Source organism: Piliocolobus tephrosceles, chromosome 5, assembly GCF_002776525.5.
Source record: "Piliocolobus tephrosceles isolate RC106 chromosome 5, ASM277652v3, whole genome shotgun sequence".
NCBI classification, from domain to species: domain Eukaryota; kingdom Metazoa; phylum Chordata; class Mammalia; order Primates; family Cercopithecidae; genus Piliocolobus; species Piliocolobus tephrosceles.
In genome coordinates, this window is record NC_045438.1 from 160,999,802 (window position 1) to 161,024,884 (window position 25,083).

Genomic DNA, 25,083 nt, shown 5'->3' on the forward strand with positions numbered 1-25,083 from the left:
GAAGGAAGGAAGGAAGGAAGGAAGGAAGGAAGGAAGGAAGGAAGGAAGGAGGAAGGAAGGAAGAGAGAGAGAAGTGCTATAAGGATTAGAAAGGAAGAGAAGTAATGAAGTAATTATCATTATTTGCAAATATGTACTTTTCTACATAGAAAAGTCATAAGCACCTACAGATGAGCTATTAAAACTAATAAAGTTTAGAAGAAAGCTAGATATAAAATTAATACTAAAAAACCAATAGCATTCCAATGTACCAGCAACAACAGATGTAAAACAGTAATTCTTAAAAACTTACTATTATCAGTAGCAGCACAAACTAAGGTACCTAAGAATAAATCTAACAAAAAGTGTAAGATTTCCATTAAAAAATATTATAAAACTGTCCTGGAGGCCATAATAAATAATTAAATGTTTCATGTTCAGATTGTAAAGATGTCAGTTTTCCTGAAGTCTATTAATTAATGCAGTTTCGTGTATCCTACCTTAATCCTAACATTCCCATTCAGAAGTGAAAAAGTTAAAAAAAATACCCAATACAATTTTGAAAAAGAAGATGTGGAGACTTATCCTGCTAGATTACAAGAGTTATTAGTTATAGTAATTATAATGATGTATTATAGGCAGAAGGGTAACAAACCAGTGGAATAAATAAAAGACAAAGTAGACCCATTTATGTATGAGGACACGTGGTATTTGATAGAGGTGTCATTATAAACCAGTGGGGGAGTTCATTTGGTTGTGCTGGAACAGTTGGCTCTCTCAATGTAGGAAATGATTAGAACCTTACCTCACACCAAATACAAAATAAAGTCCACGTGGATAAAGACCTACATGTGAACTGCAAAGTTCTAACTTATAAAAGAAGTGTGGAAAATGCTGTATTAGTCTGTTTTCACCCTGCCGTAAAGAACTACCCGAGACTGGATAATTTATAAAGAAAAGAGGTTTAATTGGATCACAGTTCCACATGCCTTGGGAGGCCTCAGGAAACAGAATCACGGCAGAAGACAAACAGGAAGCAAGGCACGTCTTAAATGACGACAGGAGGGGCAGGGGAACTGCCAAACACTTTAAAACCATCAGATCTTGTGAGAACTCACTATCACAAGAACAGCATGGGGAAAACTGTCCCCATGATTTAATTGCCTCCCACCAGGTCCCTCCCTCAATACATGGGGATTACAACTGGAGATGAGATTTGGGTGGGAACACAGAGCCAAACCATATCAAATGCCTTTATGACAACAGAAAAGATTTTCTTTTTCTTTTTCTTTTTTGAGATGGAGTCTTGCTCTGTCACCCAGGTTGGAGTACAGTGGAGTGATCTCGGCTCAATGCAACCTCCACCTTCCGGGTTCAAACTATTCTCCTGCCTCAGCCTCCTGAGTAATGAGACTACAGGCACCTGCCACTATGTCTGGCTAATTTTTTTTTTGTATTTTTGTAGAAACAGGGTTTCACCATGTTGGCCAGGCTGATCTTGAACCCCTGACCTTGTGATCTGCCTGCCTCAGCCTCCCAAGGTGCTGGGATTACAGGCATGAGCCACCATGCTCAGCCTAAGATTTCTTGAAACACGAGAAATGCAGAGTCAGGCACGGTAGCTCATGCCTGTAATCCCAGCACTCTGGGAGGCTGAGGCAAGCAGATCAGGAGGTCAGGAGTTCAAACCCAGCCTGGCCAATATGGTGAAACCCCGCTTCTACTAAAAATACAAAAATTAGCTGGGCATAGTGCACGTTCCAGTAGTCCCAGCTACTCGGAAGGGTGAAACAGGAGAATCGCTTGAATCCGGGAGGCGAAGGTTGCAGTGAACTGAGATTGCACCACTGACTTCAACCTGGGTGATACAGTGAGACTCCATCTCACAAAAAAAGACATGAGAATTGCAATCCCTAATCGATGCATTTACTACATTAAGAAAACGTCTGTATGGCCGAAGTATAATAAAGTAAAAAGCATGGACTGAAGATACATGCAATATATATAATTGACAAAAGATTTGGTATCTAAACTACAAGTCACTTAGAAAAAGGCACATAACGGCTGGGCACGGTGGCTCACGCCTGTAATCCCAGCACTTTGGGAGGCCAAGATGGGCGGATCATGAGATCAGGAGATCAAGACCATCCTGGCTAACACGGTGAAATGCTGTCTCTACTAAAAATACAAAAATTAGCCTCGTGTGGTGGTGGGCACCTGTAGTCCCAGCTACTTGGGAGGCTGAGAAAGGAGAATGGCGTGAACCCGGGAGGTGGAGCTTGCAGTGAGCCGAGATAGTGCCACTGCACTCCAGCCTGGGTGACAGAGCGAGACTCCGTCTCAAAAAAAAAAAAAAAGAAAAAGTCACGTAGCTCAGGCCAGGCATGGTGGCTCACACATGTAATCCCAGCACTTCAGGAGGCCGAGGTGGGCAGATCACATGAGCTCAGGAGTTCAAGACCAGCCTGGCCAACATGGTGGAATCCCATCTCTACTAAAAATAAATTAGCTGGGCATGATGGTGCATGCTTGTAATCCTAGCTACTTGGGAGGCTGAGGCATGAGGATCGCTTGAACCCAGGAGGTTGAGGTCGCAATGAGCTGAGATCATGCCACAGCACTCCTGCCTGGGTGACAGAGACTCTGTATCAAAAAAAAAAAAAAAAAAAAAATCACATAATAGAAAAACAGGCAAAGTATATGTATTAGTAGTTTGCTAGGGCTGCCATAACAAAACACCACAAACTGGGTTGTGTAAACAACAGAAATTAATTTTCTCATTCTTAGAGGCTGGCAGTCCAAGATAAAGGTGCCAGCACGGTTGCTTTCTCCTGAGGCCTCTCTCCTTGGCTTGCAGATGGCCAGCTTCTTGCAGTGTCTCACATGACCTTTTGTCTTTGTGTGTACGCCTTCCTATTGTCTCTTCCTCCTCTTACAAGGACATTGGTCATACTGGATTAGGGCCTACCCTTGTGACCTCTTTTAAGTTCAATTACTTTTTTAAAGGCCATATCTACAAGTAAGAGTCATATTTTAAGGTACTGGGGGTTAGAGCTTCAGCATATGAATTTTAGGGGCACACAATTGAGCCCATAACAGTATACAACAAGCAGATCACAGAAAAGGAAACGAAATGTGTAAGACCATTAAATATATGAAAGGATGTACATTAAGAAGATCACAGTAAAATACCATTTCATACATATGAATTTGACATGTTTTGGAGGGATGTGTAGAGCAAAGGAACCCTGAGGCTACTGGTAGAAGCATAAGTTGGTACAAACACTTTGGAGAGTAATTTTGCAATATCTAGTAAAGTTGAAGATATATATTTTCTATAATACAGCAATTTCACTTCGAGGTGTATCCTCAGAGCCTAGACACAAATTTTTACATTGGCATAGAAGGAAACATGTTCACTGCAATGCTATTTTTAAGGGCAAAATTAGAAGCAACTTAAATAGCCAACAGGGAAGGAATAAAGCGTAATCTTTCAGTATAATGAACTACATATATATGTATTTATATGGCTAAGCCTTGAAAGCAAAATTTTGTGTGAAATAAAGACTTTTTTTTTTTTTTTTTTTTTTTTTTTGAGACGGAGTCTTGCACTGTCACCCAGGCTGGAGTGCAGTGACATGATCTCAGCTTAATGCAACCTCCGTCACCCAGGTTCAAGTGATTCTCCTGCCTGAGCCTCCTGAGTAGCTGGGATTACAGGCGTGCACCACCACACCCCACTACTTTTTGTATTTTTAGTAGAGACAGGATTTCACCATGTTGGCCAGGCTGATCTCAAACTCCTGACCTCAGGTGATCCACCCACCTCAGCCTCCCAAAGTGCTAGGATTACAGGTATAAACCACTGTGTCCGAGACTTTTATATGGATGTAGATATAGTGATATGGTATTTATGTAAAATATAAAAGCACATAAAACAATACTATATCTTAATCATTCACCTGAAGTGTTGCAGGGTATTTTGGAGTTTGAGGGAAACAGTGACACTGGACATCTATCAGACCCCCACAATCTGTTAGCTGTAGTTTTTACTATAAACCCATACTATAGTCCTTCCTATGATGTCTTATTTGTAAAGGTAGGTTTTTGGAGGTTGCTATAATAAAAAGCAAGTCCTGCATGAAAATCATTGTGGAATAGGAAGTGAGAGTGGTGGTCTCCAATCTGACTCCACAGTTTGAGGTGCTGTACGATGCCTCACAGTGTACATCCAAGTAGTAAAGTGTGGTTGTTTAAGAATAAAATATTACATTTTTCTTTTAGTTTATGTGTATTTTCAAACAGCTAATAACTTAGGACAAATACTAGTTTGAACTTAGTTATTTACCAAATGGAACTTAAATATTCCTTTGGTCCAGAGGTACTGTGAAAAAAAGTACTGAGACATTAAGGGTGTCACAAAATGAGTAAATCTGGGAACTTTATTCTTTGGGAATGATTATGTTGATAATGATTATGTTGATTCTTTTTTGCTTCTGATATTAAAAAACATTACACCTGCATAATTTGTCATATTGAAAAATAGTACAGCATAGCATTTAGAAGTAGTAGTCTAGAATCTCAGCAGCACTGCTTAGCAGCTCTGTGACCTTAGACAAGTGACTTTAACATCTCTTATACTTCAGTTTCCTTATCTGTAAAATAGGGATAATAACAGTACTGACAACAAGGGATTTTTGTGAGATTAAGCAAGTTTATATGTGTTTTCTATTATACTATCCCTGTCCTTTTGAAACATTTTATAATTTAAAACATCTTAAAATTACAGTACAACAAAATAATTTTGAAGATATCTTGAAATACAATACAATTGTAATTGTATTTGACCAGAATTACATATAACAAACTTTTTTGTAGCAGTCATTTGGGGACTTCTTTCCCCCATGTAAAAAGTTTTGTTTTGTTTGCTAGCATAAAACCATGCTAAAATTCACACAGTAAATAAGGTTGAAATATTATATAATTTGTAAGTGGCTACAGCAGTTTATTTGATAAATATAAATATAACTGTTACCATCCAAGTTCATGGTCTACTCGTTTTTATTTCCTTCTTTCTCTTTCTTATGAGACAACAACATTGAAAATTACTCAGGCCGGGCGCGGTGGCTCGAGCCTGTAATCCCAGCACTTTGGGAGGCCGAGACGGGTGGATCACGAGGTCAGGTGATCAAGACCATCCTGGTCTACACGGTGAAACCCTGTCTCTACTAAAAATACAAAAAACTAGCCGGGCGAGGTGGCGGGCGCCTGTAGTCCCAGCTACTCGGGAGGCTGAGGCAGGAGAATGGCGTGAACCCAGGAGGCGGAGCTTGTAGTGAGCCGAGATGGCGCCACTGCACTCCAGCCTGGGCGACAGAGCGAGACTCTGTCTCAAAAAAAAAAAAAAAAAAAAAAGAAAATTACTCAAAGAATGTACTAACTCAGCCAGTTGACACCATCAGCATGTCTTCCTTGGGACAATTTGACACCGTTTGCAGATTTCACTGGGTAGAAGCATTTGATGATGAAATGACAGAGAAACCAGAATTTCAAAGTCAAGTGTATAATTATGCAAAAGACAACAATATAAAGCAAGACTCATTTAAGGAAGAAAATCCAATGGAAACGTGTTTCTGCAAATACAGACCAACTTGGTAACAAGTATTTTAGACAGCCTCCTCCTAGAAGCCCGCCTCTAATCCACTGCAGTGGAGAGACCCTGAAATTTCCAGAAAAATCACTGGCTAAAAGTACTGCCAAGGAATCTGCCCTCAACCCTAGCCAACCTCCAAGCTTCTTGTGTCAGGAAAGTGTACACAATAATATCGTAAAACCATTTATAAAGAGAATAGTTCTAACCTAGTTCATCTGAGAGTTAATTATACAGCAGAGGAGGTACAATTGTGATGGTCAGTAAAGCCTGTGGAGTATTAAAGGATTCGTTAAAAAAAATTATATATATATATATAAAATCTGAGACTTTTCCAAGTAGTGCTAAATCACCCAGTTAGCATGAGGGACTTTGCTTCTCCAGGGAAAATGCATTCTGAGATCTTAGCCAATACAGAAATAAATTTTTCTGGTAAAGAAAAATAATCCTCAAGTCCATACTTGAGGATTAGCTCTACCAAATGGTAATTTCTCTAAGGCTCAGGACTCTGTCTTACCCTCTTATGCACCACAGCGTCTATATGGTTCCTTGAATGTAATAAGCTTTTTTTACTATAATTTTTTTCATTGAAAGCAAGTGTATTAGAGAAGTAAAGAAACAAAAGAATGGCTACTGTGTAGACAGAGCAACCTGAATATAATAAGCTTTTATATTTGTTGAATCAAACTGGCTGGCAGTAGCAGAGTTTACAGTAATGGAAAGGTTAAGAAGAGGAAGGAGTACTGAAGCACTAATTAATTTTTTGAGAAAAACAAGATTTGTCTGTCCTATTGGACTTCTATTGACAAGCAAAAAATACTAATTTTTCTACTAAAGTGAAAATATTAGTTTATCATTTGATTATTGATTCCAAGCACACATGTAGTATCCTCAGAGCACTGAAGATATCGACAGTATATATTCTGTGTACTTTCTGAACAAAAAAATTAAAAATACTAGGAATTGGTATGGGAAAATAGATAAAATTCAAGAATAGTATAAGTAATACGTTTTCTCTTTTTTTTGTTGTTTTGTTTTGTTTTTGATGTGGAGTCTCATTCTGTTGCCCAGGCTGGAGTGCAGTGGCATGATCTTGGCTCACTGCAACCTCTGCTTCCTGGATTCAAACGATTCTCCTGCTGTAGCCTCCTGCATAGCTGGGATTACAAGCATGTGCCACTACACCTGGCTAATTTTTTTTGTATTTTTAGTAGAGACGGAGTTTCACCATGTTGGCCAGGCTGGTCTTGAACTACTAACCTCAAATGATCCACCCGCCTTGGCCTCCCAAAGTTCTGGGATTACAGGTGTGAGCTACCACACCTGGCCAATAATACCTTTTCAATGTGAGTTTGATGGGAAACACTATGACTATAATGCCTTATTTACAAGTATGAGCATTTTCATTTTTTTGAAAGTAGATGACAGCACTTAAAAGAACCTTATTTGCTTTGGGAGGCCGAGATGGGCGGATCGCGAAGTCAGGAGATCGAGACCATCCTGGCTAACACGTCTCTACTAAAAAGTACAAAAAAAATAGCCGGGCATGTTGGCAGGTGCCTGTAGTCCCAGCTACTCGGGAGGCTGAGGCTGGAGAATGGCGCAAACTCGGGAGGTGGAGCTTGCAATGAGCTGAGATCCGGCCACTGCACTCCAGCCTGGGTGACAGAGCGAGACTCCGTCTCAAAGAAAAAAAAAAAAAAAGAATTTCATTTGTCCATATTGATTTCTGGAAAACAACATTTAAAAAAGCAGCCTAAATAGGGTTTCTCAAGATTGTTCTTTCCTCTTTCCATTGCATTTAGCCATTTTCCATTCAGTCAAAAGATACTTTTAGGCATCTATTACATGCCAGGTCTGTACTACGTATTAGGTAATGGTTAGAAAACAGAAAAAAAGATGTAGTTATTGTCCTCATGAAAACAACATCCTACTAGAGGAGGTAGTCATTAATCAAATAATCACACAAATAAATGTGAACTTGCAACTACGATAAGATCAGTAAGTTATGTGAATAAAGTTACATACAAAGTATATGTAAAGCATGTTATATAAAGTTACTATATATGCTATGATGCTATATAAAGTTATGTATAAACTTGCAACTATGATAAGTGCTGCAAATATAAGTAGGATGGGCATCTATGATTAGGATACAACCCTGATAAGGGAGTCTGGGGAAGGTATCCCTGAAGAAATGATCATTGAGCTGAGCTGTAAAGGATGAGTAGGAGCTGTAAAGGATCAGCTAGGGGTAGGAGAACATGCCATACAGAAGGAATAATGTCTGCAAATCCTGTGGCCACAGGAAGCATGGTACCTATGGGGACCTGAAGGAAGCCCTGAGTCCAGGAAGATCAGGGTTGGAGGAAGGAGGAGGGGTATAGCAGATGAAGACAGGTGGTGCGGGCCAGCTGCTGCTTTAGTTCATTTCATACTGCTGCAACTATATCACAGACTGGGCAATTTATAATGAATAGAAATTTATCTGGCTCATGGTTCTGGCGGCTAGGTCCATGGTGCCAACATCACACGAGGGTCTCTGTGCTGTCATTTCATGATGGGAGGTGGAGGGGCAAAGGGTGAGATCAAGGGAGCAAGTGGAGGTTGAACTCACTTTTATGTATGTATGTATGTATGTGTGTATGTATGTGTGTATGTATGTATTTTGAGATGGATTCTCGCTCTGTTGCCCAGGATGGAGTGCAGTGGCGCCATCTTGGCTCACTGCTACCTCCTACCTCCGCCTCCTGGGTTCAAGCGATTCTCCTGCTTCACCCTTCCGAGTAGCTGGGATTGCAGGCATGTGCCACCACGCCCAGCTAATTTTTTGTATTTTTAGTAGAGACAGCGTTTCACAGTGTTAGCCAGGATGGTCTCAATCTCCTGACTTTGTGATCCACCCACCTCGGCCTCCCAAAGTGCTGAGATTACAGGTGTGAGCCACCGTGCAGCCCCCAGCTCACTTTTGTAATAAATCCACTTGTGATAACTAACACACTCCTGCGATAACAACATTTAGTCATTTTTATTCACCTCTTACTAGGCCCCATCTTCCAACACTGTTGCATTGGGGATTAAGCTTCTGGCACATGAACTTTAGGGAATGCATTTAAACCATAGTAGATATCAAGAGCAAGATATTAGGGCCTTGTAGGTCTCAGTAATGATAGTTATCTTTATCCCAGAACAATGAAAACTCATTAAGATGCAAGGTTCTGCAGAAGGACGAACTCAAAAAACAAAATACAGAAGTCCTTGTCTCTAAATTCCACAGAATTATACAGTGCACCACTACCTGTTACTGGGTTTTTATTTATTTATTTTTTACATACGAGGTCTTGCTCTGTTACTCAGATTGGAGAACAGTGTGATCATGGCCCACAAGAAATCCTCTTGCCCCAGCTTCCAAAGGAGCTAGGACTACAGGCACGTGTCCCCACACCTGACTGATTTTTAAAATATTTTTTTGTAGAGAAAGGGTCTCACTATGTTACCCAGGCTGGTCTCGAACTCCTGGCCTCAAGGAATCCTCTCACCTTGGGCTCCCAAAGTTTTGGGATTACAGGTATGAGCCACTGTGCCTGGCCTGAGCTTTGCTTTTTGTTTGTTGTTTTTTTGAGATGGAGTCTCGCTCTGTTGCCCAGGCTGGAGTGCAGTGGCACAATCTCGGCTCACTGCAGCCTCTGCCTCCAGGGTTCAAGCAATTCTCCTGCCTCAGCCTCCCAAGTAGCTGGGACTACAGGTGTGCACTGCCACAGCCGGCTAATTTTTGTATTTTTAGTAGAGATGGGGTTTCACCATGTTGACCAGGATGGTCTTGATCTCCTGACCTCATGATCCACCCGCCTCAGCCTCCCAAAGTGCTGGGATTACAAGCATGAGCCACCGCACCCGGCCCTGGGTTTTTAATGTCGTATTCATTTCACCATTTCTTACCACAATGTACTGTCTTTTTTATTTTTATTTGTTTATTTTATTATTACTATTTTTTGAGACAGAGTCTCGCTCTGTCGCCCGGGCTGGAGTGCAGTGGTGCAATCTCAGCTCACTGCAACTTCTGCCTCCTATGTTCAAGTGATTCTCCTACCTCACTCAGCTTCCTGAGTAGCTGGGATTACAGGCATGTGCCACCACACTTGGCTAATTTTTGTATTTTGGGCAGAGATGGGTTTTACCATGTTGGCCAGGCTGGTCTCAAACTCCTGACCACAAGTGATCTACCCACCTCGGCCTCCCAAAGTGCTGGGATTACAGGCCTGAGCTACCTTGCCCGGCCTACTGTCCTTTGGTAACCTCCCTGAAACCTGTATCGTCAGCATAAAGTCAATCATGAGGCATGTTCTTCTGCCATTCTGATGTTCCTAAGAGTCACAGAATAATTAGAAAATAGTCTAAATGTGGAAAAAAAAGTATTCAAAAGAGAAGAGACCTTCCGTAAAAATCCAAACTTTTGGCCCAATAATAAAATGTAAAAAAAAAAAAAAAAGAGAGAGAGAGAGAGAGACCTTGCAGTCTATAAGGTAATTGATAGATTTATTTGTCTGAATTCATTTGAAGTCAAAGCATCTTATATGTGTGCAAGGAAGTTTGCATAATAGAAAATGGTAAGAGGATAAAAGTTTAATTTTCCTTTTGTCAAAGTAAATGGGATATGTATCTGTCATATACCTACTGCCTGTGCTCTGCTGTGCTGTTAGGTGCTGTACAAACATTTAGCAATTAATACATAAGTATTAACTTTTGTTAATAGGCATTATTATTGGAAGTAGGTACTATCGTTACTTTATAGTGGAGGAAACCAAATAGGGGATCTACTAACAGAATTCAAGGCCAGCCCTATCTGACTTGAAAGTTCATGATCTTTCTACTCATTCATACTTACTTTGTTTATTATAATTTACAGACTGCAGTTCCTTCGAAAGAAATACAGAATTATGGGGAGATTCCTGAGATGTCAGTCAGTTGTGCAAAGGAAGTCACAGCAGAGGGTATGGAGAGGCCAGAAATTGTCTCAACTTGGTCTTCGGCAGGCATCTCCTGGAGGAGTAAAGCATCTCGGGAGAACTGTGAGATGCCTGACATGGAGCAAAGTGCTGAAAGCTTACAACCGGTTCAAGAGGACATGGCTTTAAATGAAATCTTGCAGAAATTAAAACATATGAACAGAAAGCAGGAGGCGCAAATCCAAGAACTCCAGTGTAGTAAGCTGTATCTAGAGAAGAGGGTTAAAGAACTACAGATGAAGATTACCAAACAGCAAGTGTTCATTGATGTCATCAATAAGCTAAAGGAGAATGTTGAAGAATTAATTGAAGACAAATACAAAGTAATCCTAGAGAAAAGTGATACCAAAAAGACATTGCAGAATTTGCAAGAGATTTTAGCTAACACCCAAAAACATCTTCAGGAATCCAGGAATGAAAAGGAAATGTTACAGCTTCAATTTGAGAAGATCAAGGCTAATTAAGTGCGTTTACAGGAAAGGTACATGACTGAAATGCAACAAAAAAATAAATCTATAAGTCAGTATTTAGAGATGGATAAAATCTTAAGCAAGAAAGAGGAAGAGGTAGAGAGACTACAAGTCAAAAAAGAACAGGAAAAGGCCACAGCTTCTGCTTTGGATTGTTGAAACGGGAAAAAGAGACCCAAGAGCAAGAGTTCTTGTCTTTACAGGAGGAATTCCAGAAACGCGACAAGGAAAACCTGGAAGAAAGACAGAAACTGAAATCTAGACTTGAGAAATGGCTCACTCAGGTTAAAAATTTGCAATGTATGTATGAAAATGAAAGAGCTAAGAATATAAAACTTCAGCAGCAAATCAACGAAGTAAAAAATGAAATAAAAAATTTAAACAGCAGGTTGCAAGGAGTGAAGAGCAAAATTATGTCCCTAAATCTGAGACAGCTCAGTTAAAGGAGCAATTAGAGGAAGTCATGAAGTCAGATATTACCAAGGTATTGATACACATTCTAAATCTCTAATGCGGAATTTCAAGAGTTTCTAGTGGTCTGGTGATGCATATTTAGATGTGGCACTTACTTATATTTGTTTGCAGAAATAATTATTAAAGAAAGAAACAGATCTCAGCACTTTGGGAGGCTGAGGCGGGAGGATCTCTTGAGGCTCGGAGTTTGACACCAGCCTAGGCAACATAGTGAGACCCCATCTCTACAAAACATTTTTTATATCAGCCAATCTGCCATGCATGGTGGTGTGCGCCTGTAGTCCTATCTATTCGGGAGGCTGAGACGGGCGAATTGCATGAGCTCAGGAGTTTGAAGCTGCAGTGAGCTATGGCTATGCCAGTGCATTCCAGCTTGGGTGACAGAGCAAGATTCTGTCTCAAAAAAAAAAAAAAAAAAAAAAAAAGAAGAAAGAAAAACAAAAAACAGATATGGAAAGGAAAATACACCACAGGTTTACAGGTTTGGAGAAGTTTCTTTTGGTTCATGAGTATTCAAAGAACAGCTATTCCTGCCTTCTTGTGATTATTTTGGCAGAGGTGGCAGTTAACCTGGGAATTTTGTGGGTACTCATTGCCAGTCATCAACAGCATCTCCCAGCAGTTACCTTTTTTTTTTTTTTTTTTTTGAGACAGTATTGCTCTGTTGCCGAGGCTGGAGTGCAGTGACGCTATTGTGGCTCACTGCAACCTCTGCCTCCCAGGTTCAAGTGATTCTCTTGCCTCAGCCTCCCAAGTAACTGGGATTACAGGCACGCACCACCATGCCCTGCTAATTTTGTATTTTTAGTAGAGATGGGGTTTCAGCAAGTTGGCCAGGCTTGTCTCAAATTCATGACCTCAAGTGATCCACCTGCCTCAGCCTCCCAAAGTGCTGGAATTACAGGTGTGAGCCACCATGTCCAGCCCCAGGGTTCCTTTGAGGAAAGATTTTCTAAGTCATCTGTCAATCCTATTCATCAACAAAACAAAATAATACAATTGCATGTTTGGTTTACAAGGCAAAACAAACCTATATCGTATGCTAGTTTTATGCATTTAAGAACAGCATCAGAACCATATCAATATGTTTGGAGAAGCTGTAATTCTTTATTATATGTAGTTCAAAAGGCTTTTTTTGGCAGCCAAGAACCTGGAAACACATTGTGGAAGCGATATTCACAAGACAGAGCACATCTATTTCCGTTGTGTAGGCCTGCCTTAAAGTATGTATAGTAAAATCTTATTAACTGATTACTTAGAAAGAAGGCTAATCTGAACTAGCAAAATGTGTAAGTTAATTTTTTGTATTTGTTTTATTTATTTATTTATTTATTTATTAAGACAGACTCTCACTCTGTTGCCCAGTCTGGAGTGCAGTGGTGCGATCCCCTCTCACTGCAACCTCTGCCTTCCAGGTTCAAGCAAGTCTCCTGCCTCAGCCTCCCGAGTAGCTGGGATTATAGGTACACACCACCAAGCCCAGATAACATTTTTTTGTAGGTTTGGTAGAGACAGGTTTCGCCATGTTGGCCAGCCTGGTCTCAAACTCCCAATCTCAGGTGATCCACCCTCCTAGGCCTCCCAAAGTGCTAGGATTACAAACGTGAGCCACTACACCCCGCCTATTTTTGTATTTGTTTTAACAACTTGAACTGAGCTGATGTTACCTTAAGATGTCGTTAGTGGACCCTCTTTTATGAATCTGTAATCATTTTAATTTTTCTTTACAAGGAAATGATTTTACTGTTTTTAAGGATTCTTAGGAAAATATTCTTTTCCTAAATTAAAAACAAATTCTAAGATCTAAGAAAAAAGGATTATCTAAGCTAGTGATTTTCAAACTTGAACATTCTTCAAAATTCCCTGAAATGCTTATTAAAACACATATTGCTGGCTCTACCCTAGAGTTTCTGATTCAGTAATTCTGGGGTGGGGCCTGAGAACGTGCATTTCTAGCAAGATCCCAGTTGTTGATGCTGCTGGTGCTGGAATCACACTTTGAGAACCACTGACCTAAGCCATCTTAACTGGAGCTCCTAAGCAAATCATGATGAATTTTGAATTGGTAAGCTCTAAATGAGTTAGTTTAATTGTACAGAAATTGAGCATGGTATATAATTTTCTTCTTGAGCCTTTTTTTAAGTTCCTTATTTTATTTTGATTAATCAATTTCTCTAACACTCTGAATTCATACTTACTCTGCTTATAGTTTTGCTTTTCATGAACTCTAGTTCTGTTTTCTCAAAGTATGGCCTGGGAGTATCTGTGAAGTCAAAAGTATTTTTATAGTAATATTAAGACATTATCGCCTTTTTTACTCTCATTTTTTCACAAGTGTACAGTGGAGTTTTCCAGAAGCCACACAATGTGTGATGCTGTAATTGCTCTCACGGCTGATGGAATGTGTGAAGCAAATATGAGAATCCAGCTATCTTCAATTAAGCCAGCATTAAAAATATTTGGAAAAAATGCAAAACAGTGCCATTCTTTTCACAAATATTTTGTTTTGAAAAATGTGGTAATTGTTCTATTTAAAAATTGTTATTAGTTGGGCACAGTGGTTCACACTTGCAATCCCAGCACTTGGGAGGCTAAGGCAAGAACAGTGCTTGAGCCCAGTAGTTCAACACCAGCCTGGGCAACATGGTGAGACCCCCATCTCTACAAAAAATATGAAAAATTAGCCAAATGTGGTGGCATGCACCTGTGGTTTCAGCTACTGGGGAGGCTGAGGTAGGAGGATTATGTGAGCCTAGGCATTTGAGGCTGCAGCAAGCCGTGTTCACACTACTGCCCTCCAGCTTGTGTGACAGAGTGAGACCCTGGCTCAAAAATAAATAAATAAATAAATTGTTATTTATGTTTATACACAATGGATTTATTGCTACTTTAAAAGAATTAGTAAACAAATATTTTAAAATATTCTCAGTTTTAATTTCTAAAGGGATCCTAAGATCAAGAAGTTTGAGAACTATCACCCAAGGTTTTTAAGAGTGGCATTTTATACAGCATTTTACTTAAAAGATATTTCAGGTTCTTCGTCATTTTTTGACAAATCTGAATTACGTGCATGTAGGATACAAAAACGACACATTCTAATCTGCTCCTGGATTGCTCACCTTGTGAAGAAGAGAGCCTGAATCCTGCAGATATAAAAAGATCTTCTCAACTGGCCTCCAAAATGCACAGTCTTCTGGCTCTGATGGTGGGACTTCTCAAGTGCCAGCTAATAAAACATGTATTAGATATTTTAGTAGGGGAGGAATAAATAATAGGGTTGGACTAAAAGAGAGGCAATAAAAGGAATTAAGTTGTGGAAGAAGAAAATGAAGAATTGAAGATAAAATACAGACCCCTAAGCCATCCATCCAGCCCTTCTTCGCCCCAGACTAAGAGAGGCTAGAGACTTAAAGGACAAATCAGCCAGAGGCAGTGTATGAAACTCAACCAACCACTATAGAAAGACATTTGTGAGATAATAGAAAATTGAACTCAGCATATTAGATAATATTACAAAATTATTGTTGGTATTGTTGATTTTAATAGATGTGATAGTGGTATCATCGTGTTTTTAAAAGCCCTTATCTGTTAGTATTACATTTGCTTGTTTGTTTTTAGAGATGGAGCCTCGCTCTGTTGCCAGGCTGAAGTGCAGTGGCACTTCAACCTCTGCCCCCTGGGTTTCAAGGGATTCTCCTGCCTCAACCTCCTAAGTAGCTGGGATTACAAGCGCCCACCACCATGCCCAGCTAATTTTTGTATTTTTAGTAGAGACAGGGTTTTGCCACGTTGGCCAGGCTAGTCACGAACTCCTGAGCTCAGGTGATCCACCCGCCTCAGCCTCTCAAAGTACTGGGGTTACAGGTGTGAGCCACCACACCCATCCTGTTAGTATCACATTTTGAAAAGTATTTATGAATGAATTAATATGATGACAAGGTTTGCTTTAAAGTACTCCAGGAGAACAAAAAGGTGGCATAGTAGGGGTAGGAGCAGAGTTGGAGAAAGATAAAACAGTAATGGAAAATGTTGGTAATTGTTGAAGTTATGTGATGGAAACATGGAGGTCCATTATGTTATTCTTTACACTTGCATGAAAGTTTTCAAGATAAAAAGAGTTTTGTTCTTATTGTTTGGAAGTGCAGAATGTACTCCAGAAGATTCACACCTCATTCTCTAAGGAACTCTGGGCCAGCAAGGTGTGGCCGCTGGAGTGCAGGGTGATGCTCATGCTTCCCCTGGCACATCGTCGTGTGCTTCTCTCATGTCCTTTTGACCCCTTGCTGTTGGCACCTCTTCACAGTTCTGACCCTGCCATCTGTTCCATTTACAGCCTGTCCTCCTCCATCCTGAGACAGGGTCCTTGACTTCAGCTTTGCCTTCCTACTGGCTCGAGCATCCTGGGTGTTTAACTGTCAAGTGCAAAATGTCTCCTGGTCCAGGAAGACCTTGCTACAGTCAGAGATTTGATCACTGGGAACAAGGCAAAAGTCCATTTAATGATATTGATGTTCAGAGTTCAAATAGGCTTAAAGTGAGTTCCTCCTAGATCCCATCTTCAGTAAAATAGACACCTCTTAATACAAATGAGATATCCTCTCACTAGTATTATCGAGTAGTTAAAATTTAAAAATCAAAATCTGTCCTAAAACATACCACTTCAATATGGCAATCATATATTATGTAAAACATTTACCTAATTTATTATTTTGGTAGCCTTTAAAATTAACAGTTTGTTAAATTGTAAAGAAGTCACAAGAATAAGAAAGGAATAGGCAAAGTAAAAAATTACTGCTCTAGGAAAAATTTTCCAAGTGAGCCAAAAGAAAACAATCAAAACCCAGTACCTTGAGGTCCACTTGAACGACAGAAGGTACCCGCCAGTATCTGAATTTGGCCCGGTGTTACCTTGAGTATACTTTATAGTTTGCTGGCCTCTCTGCCACTGACCAACCTCGTAAGGATGAGACTAGAGTCATCACTAGAACTTGGGTCACACAGGTGGGAGGGCTGTCCTGCTGGATGGAATCTTACATTCTTAGTTTACATAGATGTCAACTTTACCATCTGTTTTCTTGTTCTCTCAAACATCCTGGCATTTTACAGTAGTCCTTCTGATACTCCGACCCTATCCCTCACCTTCCTGGTTCTGATTTTCCTAATTTCCTTTCTAAAGCAAGAGTGGGAAACATTATTTGCACCATAGATCCTTGCTGAAGGATATCACATCAATCTATTTCCTGACCAGCTCTTGGCAAGAGCTTCAGAGCTCTTGTATCTCTGAAGGATTATCTTTGCAGTTCTTTCGTTCCTCTAGTAGCAATCCTCAGTTTAGAAAAAATACATTTTACTTCTTGATGGAATACCTATATGTACACACACACAGCTAAAACATTGGGTTTTAAAATTCTATTTTGTTCTGTTCCATTTCTTTTTTTATGTTGGTCATAAATTCATTTTACCACTTAATAAAGAATCATATCCTGAATCATGTTTATGATCTGAAAGCTGCTGCTTGGAACATACTATCTCGGCCCTCACAGAATTGCTTTTACTGAGTTGTGCTCTGATGTTAGACCCTCAACAATCCTAGGAAACATCCTTCTCATTTGCTACAGAGACATGGTTGTTTCACTTGGGTGAGAACTTCCTTAGAGATCTTGGGCCCACTAGGACAAGCTTCTCTTTCAGAAGCAGGTATATTTTCATCACTTAAATAATGACAACCAGATTTGTCATTATTTGTGTAACTGACCAGATTTCCATTTCGTTTTAGCTATGAAGAAGTTTATTAATAAATATGGCACTGGAGTGTAGGTCTTAGTTACCTTTGTATCTGCATGTTGTTACTCACCTGCTCTATATATTCTGGCTTAATGTTTAGTTTCTGATTGATATTGTATTTGTTTGTTTGTTTTTTGAGACAGAATCTTGCTCTGTCATCCAGGCTGGAGTGCAGTGGCATGATCTTAGCTCACTGCAACCTCCACCTCCTGGGTTCAAGTGATTCTCCTGCCTCAGCCTCCCAAGTAGCTGAGAATACAGGCATGCACCACCCCACCCGGCTAATTTTTTGGTATTTTTTAGTAGAGACGGGGTTTCACCATGTTAGACAGGCTGAACTCCTGACCTCAGGTGATTCGCCCACCTTGGCCTCCCAAAGTGCTGGGATTACAGCCGTGAGCTGTCGCGCCCAGCCAGGTTTATATTGTATTGAATGTACACAACCTCAAAACCTTTATGTGGAGAACTGGAAACTCAGTCAGCCAATTTTCTTACCATATCTCAATCTGCAAGCCTAGTAATGATGGCTGATTTATCCACTGTTCATGGTGAATGTTATGTGTACCTTGACATACTTTCCCTCTAAGTTGACACTACCAGAATGTAAGACAACCCTATATGAGGAAAGTGTGTTAATGCAAGTAAAAGCCTCTTAGCAAACCTTGAATTACCACCTAGATAGAGCTAAATACCTTGGCTTCACCATATGGCCAGGCCACCTGCACCTCAAATCATGGAGGGCCTTGGTGAACCTCATAACAGGTGTGCGGTAGCAGGATAATGGCACCCCCAAAAACTTCCACACCATAGTCCCCAGAACATGGCAGAATGGACTTTGCAGATGTGATTAAATCAAGGGCCTTGAGATTCAGGGGTAGATTATCCTGGATTGTCAGGGTGGGTCTAATGTAATCATGAGTTCTTAAAAGTAGAGGACCTTTCCCAGACATGTCAGAGGGAGATACCACTATAAAGAATATTCAAAGCTATAACACTTGCTAGCTCTGAAGATGAAGAGAGGGGACCTAAGCCAAAGATGTGGGCAGCATTTAGAAGCTGGAAAGTCTCCCCTAAGGCCTCTAGAAAGGAGCACAGCCCTGTTGACACTTTGACTTTAGCCCAGTGAGACCTATGCCAGACTTCCCACCTACAGAACTATAAGACAATCACTTTGTTTTGTGTGAAGCCACTAAGTTTGTGGTAATTTGCTACAGCAGCAACAGAAAGTGAATACAAGATGTACTGACCTCAGTTTTTTAGTGATTTGGATTTCAGTGCCTCATAATACATTGAAGCAAATTAATATATTATTAACTTGGAACTGTGTCCACAAATTTGGGATACAGAGAGGAGCAAACCCAGGATATGTTTGGAGGGCTCATGACTGAGCAGTCTTACCTGGACTGAGTGAACCTCATCTTGGCTTCTCTGCCTCTTGCTGGCTGTTATCCATGCTGCCCAGGGAGCAGCTCTCCAAGAGGACTTCCTCCTCTGCTATGTCAAATGTCTGTTGCTGTGAACATGACCCAACATGTCCAGCCTCTGCCTAACTCACCCCTGCCCTTAGAGCCTGCATCTTCCAGGCAGTCAGTGAGGCCCATCACACCTTCTGTGGGTCTGTGTCTGCGCTCTGTGCTGCAGCACACAAGGGCAGGCCACTCAGGAAAGGAGGTGCTGAAGAGGTGGGAGGGATACTTAACATCATTAAGATGCAAATTAGGCCGGGCAAGGTAGCTCACACCTGTAATCTCAGCACTTTGGGAGGCCGAGGTGGGTAGATCACCTGAGGTCAGGAGTTTGAGACCAACCTGACCAACATGGTGAAACCCCATCTCTACTAAAAAATACAAAATTAGCCGGGCATGGTGGCACACGCCTGTAATCCCAGCTACTTGGGAGGCCAAAGCAGGAGAATCGCTTGAACCTGGGAGGCGGAGGTTGCAGTGAGTCGAGATCGTGCCACTGCACTCCAGCCTGGGCAACAAGAGCAAAACTCCATCTCAAAAAAAAAAGAAAAAGAAAAAAAAAAAGATGCAGATTAAAACCACAAAGAATACCACTGCACCCCTTTTAGAATGTCTAAAATTAAAAAGACTGACTGTACCAAGGCTTGGAGAGAATGTGGAGCAAATGCAACTCTCATTCGCTGCTGGTTGGGATGTAAAATGGTCCAACCATTTTGGAAAACATTTTGGCAATGGCTTTAAAAGTTAAACACACACCTACCATTATTCTACTCCTAGTTTGTTTTTTTCTTTTTTGGTTGTCGTTTTTAAGAGACAGGGTATCTCTCTGTCACCCAGGCTGAAGTGTAGTGGTGCAATCTTGGCTCACTGCAGCCTCCCACCTCAGCCTCCAGAATATCTGGGACTACAGGTGTACATCACCAGCTCTAGCTAATTAAAAAAACCTTTTTTTTTTTTTTTTTTTTTTTTTTTTGTAGAGCTGGAGTCTTGCTTTGTTGCCTAGGCCAGCCTCAAACTCCTGAGCTCAAGCAATCCTCCCGCCTCCGTCTCCCAAAGCACTAGGATTATAGGCAAGAGACACTGTGCCTGGCCTACTCCTAGATATTTACCCAAGACAAATGAAAGCTTATGTTCATACAAATATGTATGAGGTCTTTGTAGCTTTATTTATAATAAACAGCCGAAATCAGAAAGCAACCCAAATGTCTGTCTACAGGTGAATGGGTAAATCCATTGTATATATTCATTCAGTGAAAATACTACTCAGTCATAAAAAAGGGATGAACTACTGAAACACGTGCAATGTAGAAGAACCTCAAAATAATTATACCAAGTGAAAAGAACTAGACCAAAAAAGAGGAAACACTGTTTGGTTCCATTATATAACATTCTAAAATATATAAAGTAATCTATGATGACAGAAAGCAGACCAGTGGTTGCCTGGGACTGGCAGAGTGTGTGGGCATCAAGGAAGGCAGATGGGCAGGAGGGAGGGGTTGCTGAGTGGCAAGAGGAAACTTCGGTTGTGGAGGGTGATGGGTAGGCTCATGATCTTGATGATGGTGATGGTTTTGGAAGCATATTTGATACATATATATCAAAACTTACCTAACCGCAGCCTGGCCAACATGGTGAAACCCCGCCTCTACTAAAAATACGAAAATCAGCCAGGTGTGGTGGCATGTACCTGTAGTCCCTGCTACTAGGGAGGCTGAGGCAGGAGAATCACTTGAAGCCTGGAGGCAGAGGTTGCAGTGAGCAGAGATTGCGTCTCTGCACTCCAGCCTGGGTGACAAAGCGATACTCCATCTTAAAAACAAAAACAACAACAACAACAACAAAACCTTACAAAACCGTACACTTTAAATATGTGTTATTAATCATACGTCACTTACACCCTTAAAGCAGTTAAAATTTGGCTGGGCGCGGTGGCTCAAGCCTGTAATCCCAGCACTTTGGGAGGCCGAGACAGGCAGATCACGAGGTCAGGAGATCGAGACCATCCTGGCTAACACGGTGAAACCCCGTCTCTACTAAAAAATACAAAAAAAAACTAGCAGGGCGAGGTGGCGGGCGCCTATAGTCCCAGCTACTCGGGAGGTTGAGGCAGGAGAATGGCGTAAACCCGGGAGGCGGAGCTTGTAGTGAGCTGAGATCCGGCCACTGCACTCCAGCCTGGGCCACAGAGCGAGACTCCGTCTCAAAAAAAAAAAAAAAAAAAAAAAAAGCAGTTAAAATTTGTACTTTAGCAGAAACTTACAATGTTGTATTTCTTTTCATGATACTCTAAAAACCCGGCTTCCGCAGAGCAATTCCTTTTATCTCTGAAACAAATATTATTCTCTAAGGAAGCTTTTGCTATTCTTTCTTTAATCTGAGGTTAGCAAATTTAAAAAAAATCAATCTGCAGACTTAAAAGGGTTGTTATTTTGATCTTGAAAGCTATTAAATAATTCAAAGTGTGCCATGAAATCTATAATGAAAAACAGAAACTGAGAAGGAATTCCACATTGCTTCAGTCAAGTGTCATGAAGCAGAGTGGAACACACCCTCCAGGACGTAGTGAGGAGATGCAATGAAAAGAACCAAACATTAATAGCTGAGAAATATGGATTCTAGCATTTTCTACTTCAAATATCTTTTAAATTATCTTCACTTTGGTTCCAGCTGTTAAATTGAGGTAATAATAACTGGATTAAGTACCTTAAATAATGTATGTTGTTAGAGAAGTGGGACCACTGATTTGATATTGTCCTCATTAATTTATTCATATAAGAGAAAGAAAGTTACTGTTTCTGCTGCAAATTTGCTCTGTTATTGATTCTTCTAGCGTTCTTCACTACAAACACATAAGTATATTTAAAACATTAGGCCTGGCGTGGTGGCTCACACCTGTAATCTCAGCACTTTGGGAGGCCGAGGGGGGTGGGTCACCTGAGTTCAGGAGTTCAAGACCAGTCTGAACATGGTGAAACCCCATCTCTACTAAAAATATAAAAATTAGCTGGGCATGGTGGCGCACACCTGTAATCCCGTCTACTCAGGAGGCAGGAGAATTGCTGGGAGGTAGAGGTTGCAGTGAGCTGAGATAGCACCACTGTACTCCAGCCTTGGCAACAGAGCGAGACTCCATCTCAAATGAATAAATAAATAAAATAAAAAATTAGATGATTAAAAGTCATCTAACATTGTTATTTCATGTTTATAGTTTTTCTTCTATAATTGCTTTGAAAATTAAGGTAACTGCTAGGGAAACTTGTGAATACTATTTCCTGATAATTAATTTTAGATGTCACATAATTTTTCATTTTTAATGGCTTTCTTGCAAATAAAAATTGGACCATAGGTCAGAAAATGGAATACATTAAGCTCAACCTTTTTAAAAACTTGCAGTCATTTATGCAAGGGAGAGTATTTCTCAAACCTGAAAACATCAGTGCTTTACTTCATGTAGAGTCAAATATGCCTATGCATTGGCTATATAAGGAAAGATGATAAGGGGCTGATAAATATTTATGTGTACCAATAGGTATTCAGTTGTTTGCAATGCTGTTTTATAGTATAAAGAGAAAAGGTAAAACACTATTATAATTTTTGTTTATCTGTTCTAAGTGCAGTCTAACTATTATCTGGTTCATAGCCTCTCATGCTTCACCTATGGTTTAGAAGAATATTGGAATAAAGTATTGCTCACTTTTCTTGTTTGTTCTTGGCATCAATATATAGCTTTCATGGCAGGTTCCAGGTTAGTGTTTTTACTGATGTTTCTCCATAGATCACAAAATTGGGACATCTCCTAGAGTCAAAAGAAAGCCACTGCAACAGACTCATTGAAGAAAATGACAAGTATCAAAGACATTTAGACAACTTTTTTTTTTTTTTTTTTTTTTTTTTGAGACAGAGTCTCGCTCTGTCGCCCAGGCTGGAGTGCAGTGGCCGGTTCTCGGCTCACTGCAAGCTCCGCCTCCCGGGTTTATGCCATTCTCCTGCCTCAGCCTCCGAGTAGCTGGGACTACAGGCGCCCGCCACCTCGCCCGGCTAGGTTTTTTTTGTATTTTTTAGTAGAGACGGGGTTTCACGGTGTTAGCCAGGATGGTCTCGATCTCCTGACCTCGTGATCCGCCCATCTCGGCCTCCCAAAGTGCTGGGATTACAAGCTTGAGCCACCGCGCCCGGCCTAGACAACTTAATAAAGAAGGTACACATTTTTTTTGCTTTGTTTTTTGAGATAAGATCTCACTCTGTCACCCAGGCTGAAGTACAGTGCAGTGCTAACTACAGCCTCAACCCCCTGGGCTCAAGCAAGCCTCCTACCTCAGTCTGTTTAGTAGCTGGGATTATAGGCATGTGCCACCACTCCTGGCTAATTTTTAAAATTTTTTTGTAGAGATGTGGCCTCACTATGTTGCATAGGCTGTTCTCAACCTCCTGGTCTCAAGCAATCCTTCTGCCTCGGCTTCCCAAAGTCCTGGGATTGCAGACCTGAGACACTGCTACTGGCCTGGTACAAGTTGTCTTACAGAAATATTTGTGCCTTTTAAAAACTATGCCAAGTAGTAATAGAATTTTAGAGCTAAAAAGGGTCTGTGGGATGATGTAGCACATTTATATTAATCCCTTTTACTTCATAATGACATTATAAAACACCCTCATTATCCTTTTAGCTGAAAGCTATCAAAGATTGTTGTGTGCGTCTCTCCATTCTGCTGTTGGCAATTTAAAATCTTAGTATTGCTACTTCACTTTCAGGATAATTCTTAATCTTTCCAACTTAGTGTTCTAGTTTACCTTATTAAAACTGCGTTAACTTTAACCAAATGAACTACAACCCTTAGCTGATGCATATAGTGCTTATTTGGAAGACAACTGGATTATAGCTGACTCACTACTGTTGTCCATTTTTTGGCACTTCACGTTTTCTTCATGATGAATGGGCATGTTATTAATTCTTTTTTTTTCATATTCCTGATTTCAAAATGTAAGGAATCTGTTTTGCCTATTGTGAAAGTTTCATTAATAGTCAAATAATTAAATTTCAATTTGTAGTAATAAAAAAGGAAAAAAAATAAAAATTCTAGAATGAAAAATAATTGGTTTAGCTTATTTTTTTCAAGGTTACATCATATGAAGAAATCATTGAATGTGCTGACCAAAGGCTCGCAGTATCCCACTCCCAGATTGCACAGTAAGTTGAAAAAACGGATCCTTAGTTTTGTGAATATTTACTAATACCTTAGTCTTTGGATTCTAAATTCTTTTTTTCAGACTCCTAGAAAGAAGAAAAATGTGCAGTTTTATGAATTAAGTTCATTCTTTATTAATATAGGTAGACTGCTTAATGTCCAGACTACTTCAGCAGTGAAGCAACCAGATTTTCAACTTCCTTTCTCAGAGCTGCCTTTGATTTAAAGGGGTGATGAAGGAATTAATAAGAAACATTCAACAATTTTAGAGGATATTTTCATAGTATTCAAGTAAAATCTTGCAGTGCTTAGAAATTACTCACAAAAAGATATTGAATGCATACCAAATTAAACATATTCATACATATATCAAGAAGGAAGTGAATTCTCTCATGAGAATGGGATTCAGCATGAAACACTGCAGAATTTGTGTTCCTAAACTCTGCATAGTTCTTATTTGTTCATTATACTCGTTTCTAATATGCTGCTTCTTCCATCCTTCCCCCAATTTCATTTATGCTGTGCTGGCTATCACTGGAGCTTAACAAAAGGTCTAATTTTATAGAGACAGATCCCCCCAAATATGAGCTTTCTATAAGCCTGCCTCACCCAAAATAATTAAAAGTGCATGCATTTGTATCTTAGAAAGTTTGCTTTTAGTTTTCACAATTGTTATAAGCAAAACAAATGTCAAAATTTTCCCATTTTTTCAAACTAATGCAGGCAAGTTTTAAATTTGAAGAGGTAAAAGGATGTTGTATACTCAGGAAATGTAAAATATGATTCCTCTTCAGCTTATAACCACGGAAATTCAGCCAGTGCTCAATCATCATAGGCTAATGAAATATCAAAATTAAAAAACTAATATTTTTAAAATATCAAACTATCATTTTGGTCATACTGCTTTGCCTCAGTTATTTTTATTTTTTAATTTTATTTTTTATTTATTTTCTTTCCACAGGTTATTGGGGTATAGGTGATATTTGGTTAGATAAGTTTTTTTTTTTTTTTTTTGAGACGGAGTCTCGCTCTGTCGCCCGGGCTGGAGTGCAGTGACCGGATCTCAGCTCA

The 25,083-nt window shown here is 40.1% G+C and overlaps 1 protein-coding gene across 1 annotated transcript in view; it reads left to right on the forward strand.

Annotated features, from left to right (window-relative positions):
- CAGE1 (cancer antigen 1) overlaps nt 1-24,018 on the forward strand; it is a 27,212-nt gene extending 3,194 nt beyond the window's left edge. Inside the window, 10 exon segments of the mRNA XM_023221152.2 lie at nt 5,404-5,606; nt 5,608-5,778; nt 8,838-8,844; nt 10,536-11,256; nt 11,259-11,468; nt 11,471-11,589; nt 14,656-14,798; nt 18,931-19,045; nt 22,605-22,696; nt 23,931-24,018. Coding sequence (XP_023076920.2) covers nt 5,404-5,606; nt 5,608-5,778; nt 8,838-8,844; nt 10,536-11,256; nt 11,259-11,468; nt 11,471-11,589; nt 14,656-14,798; nt 18,931-19,045; nt 22,605-22,696; nt 23,931-24,018 — 1,869 coding nt within the window.
- The last annotated feature ends 1,065 nt before the right edge of the window (nt 24,019-25,083 follow it).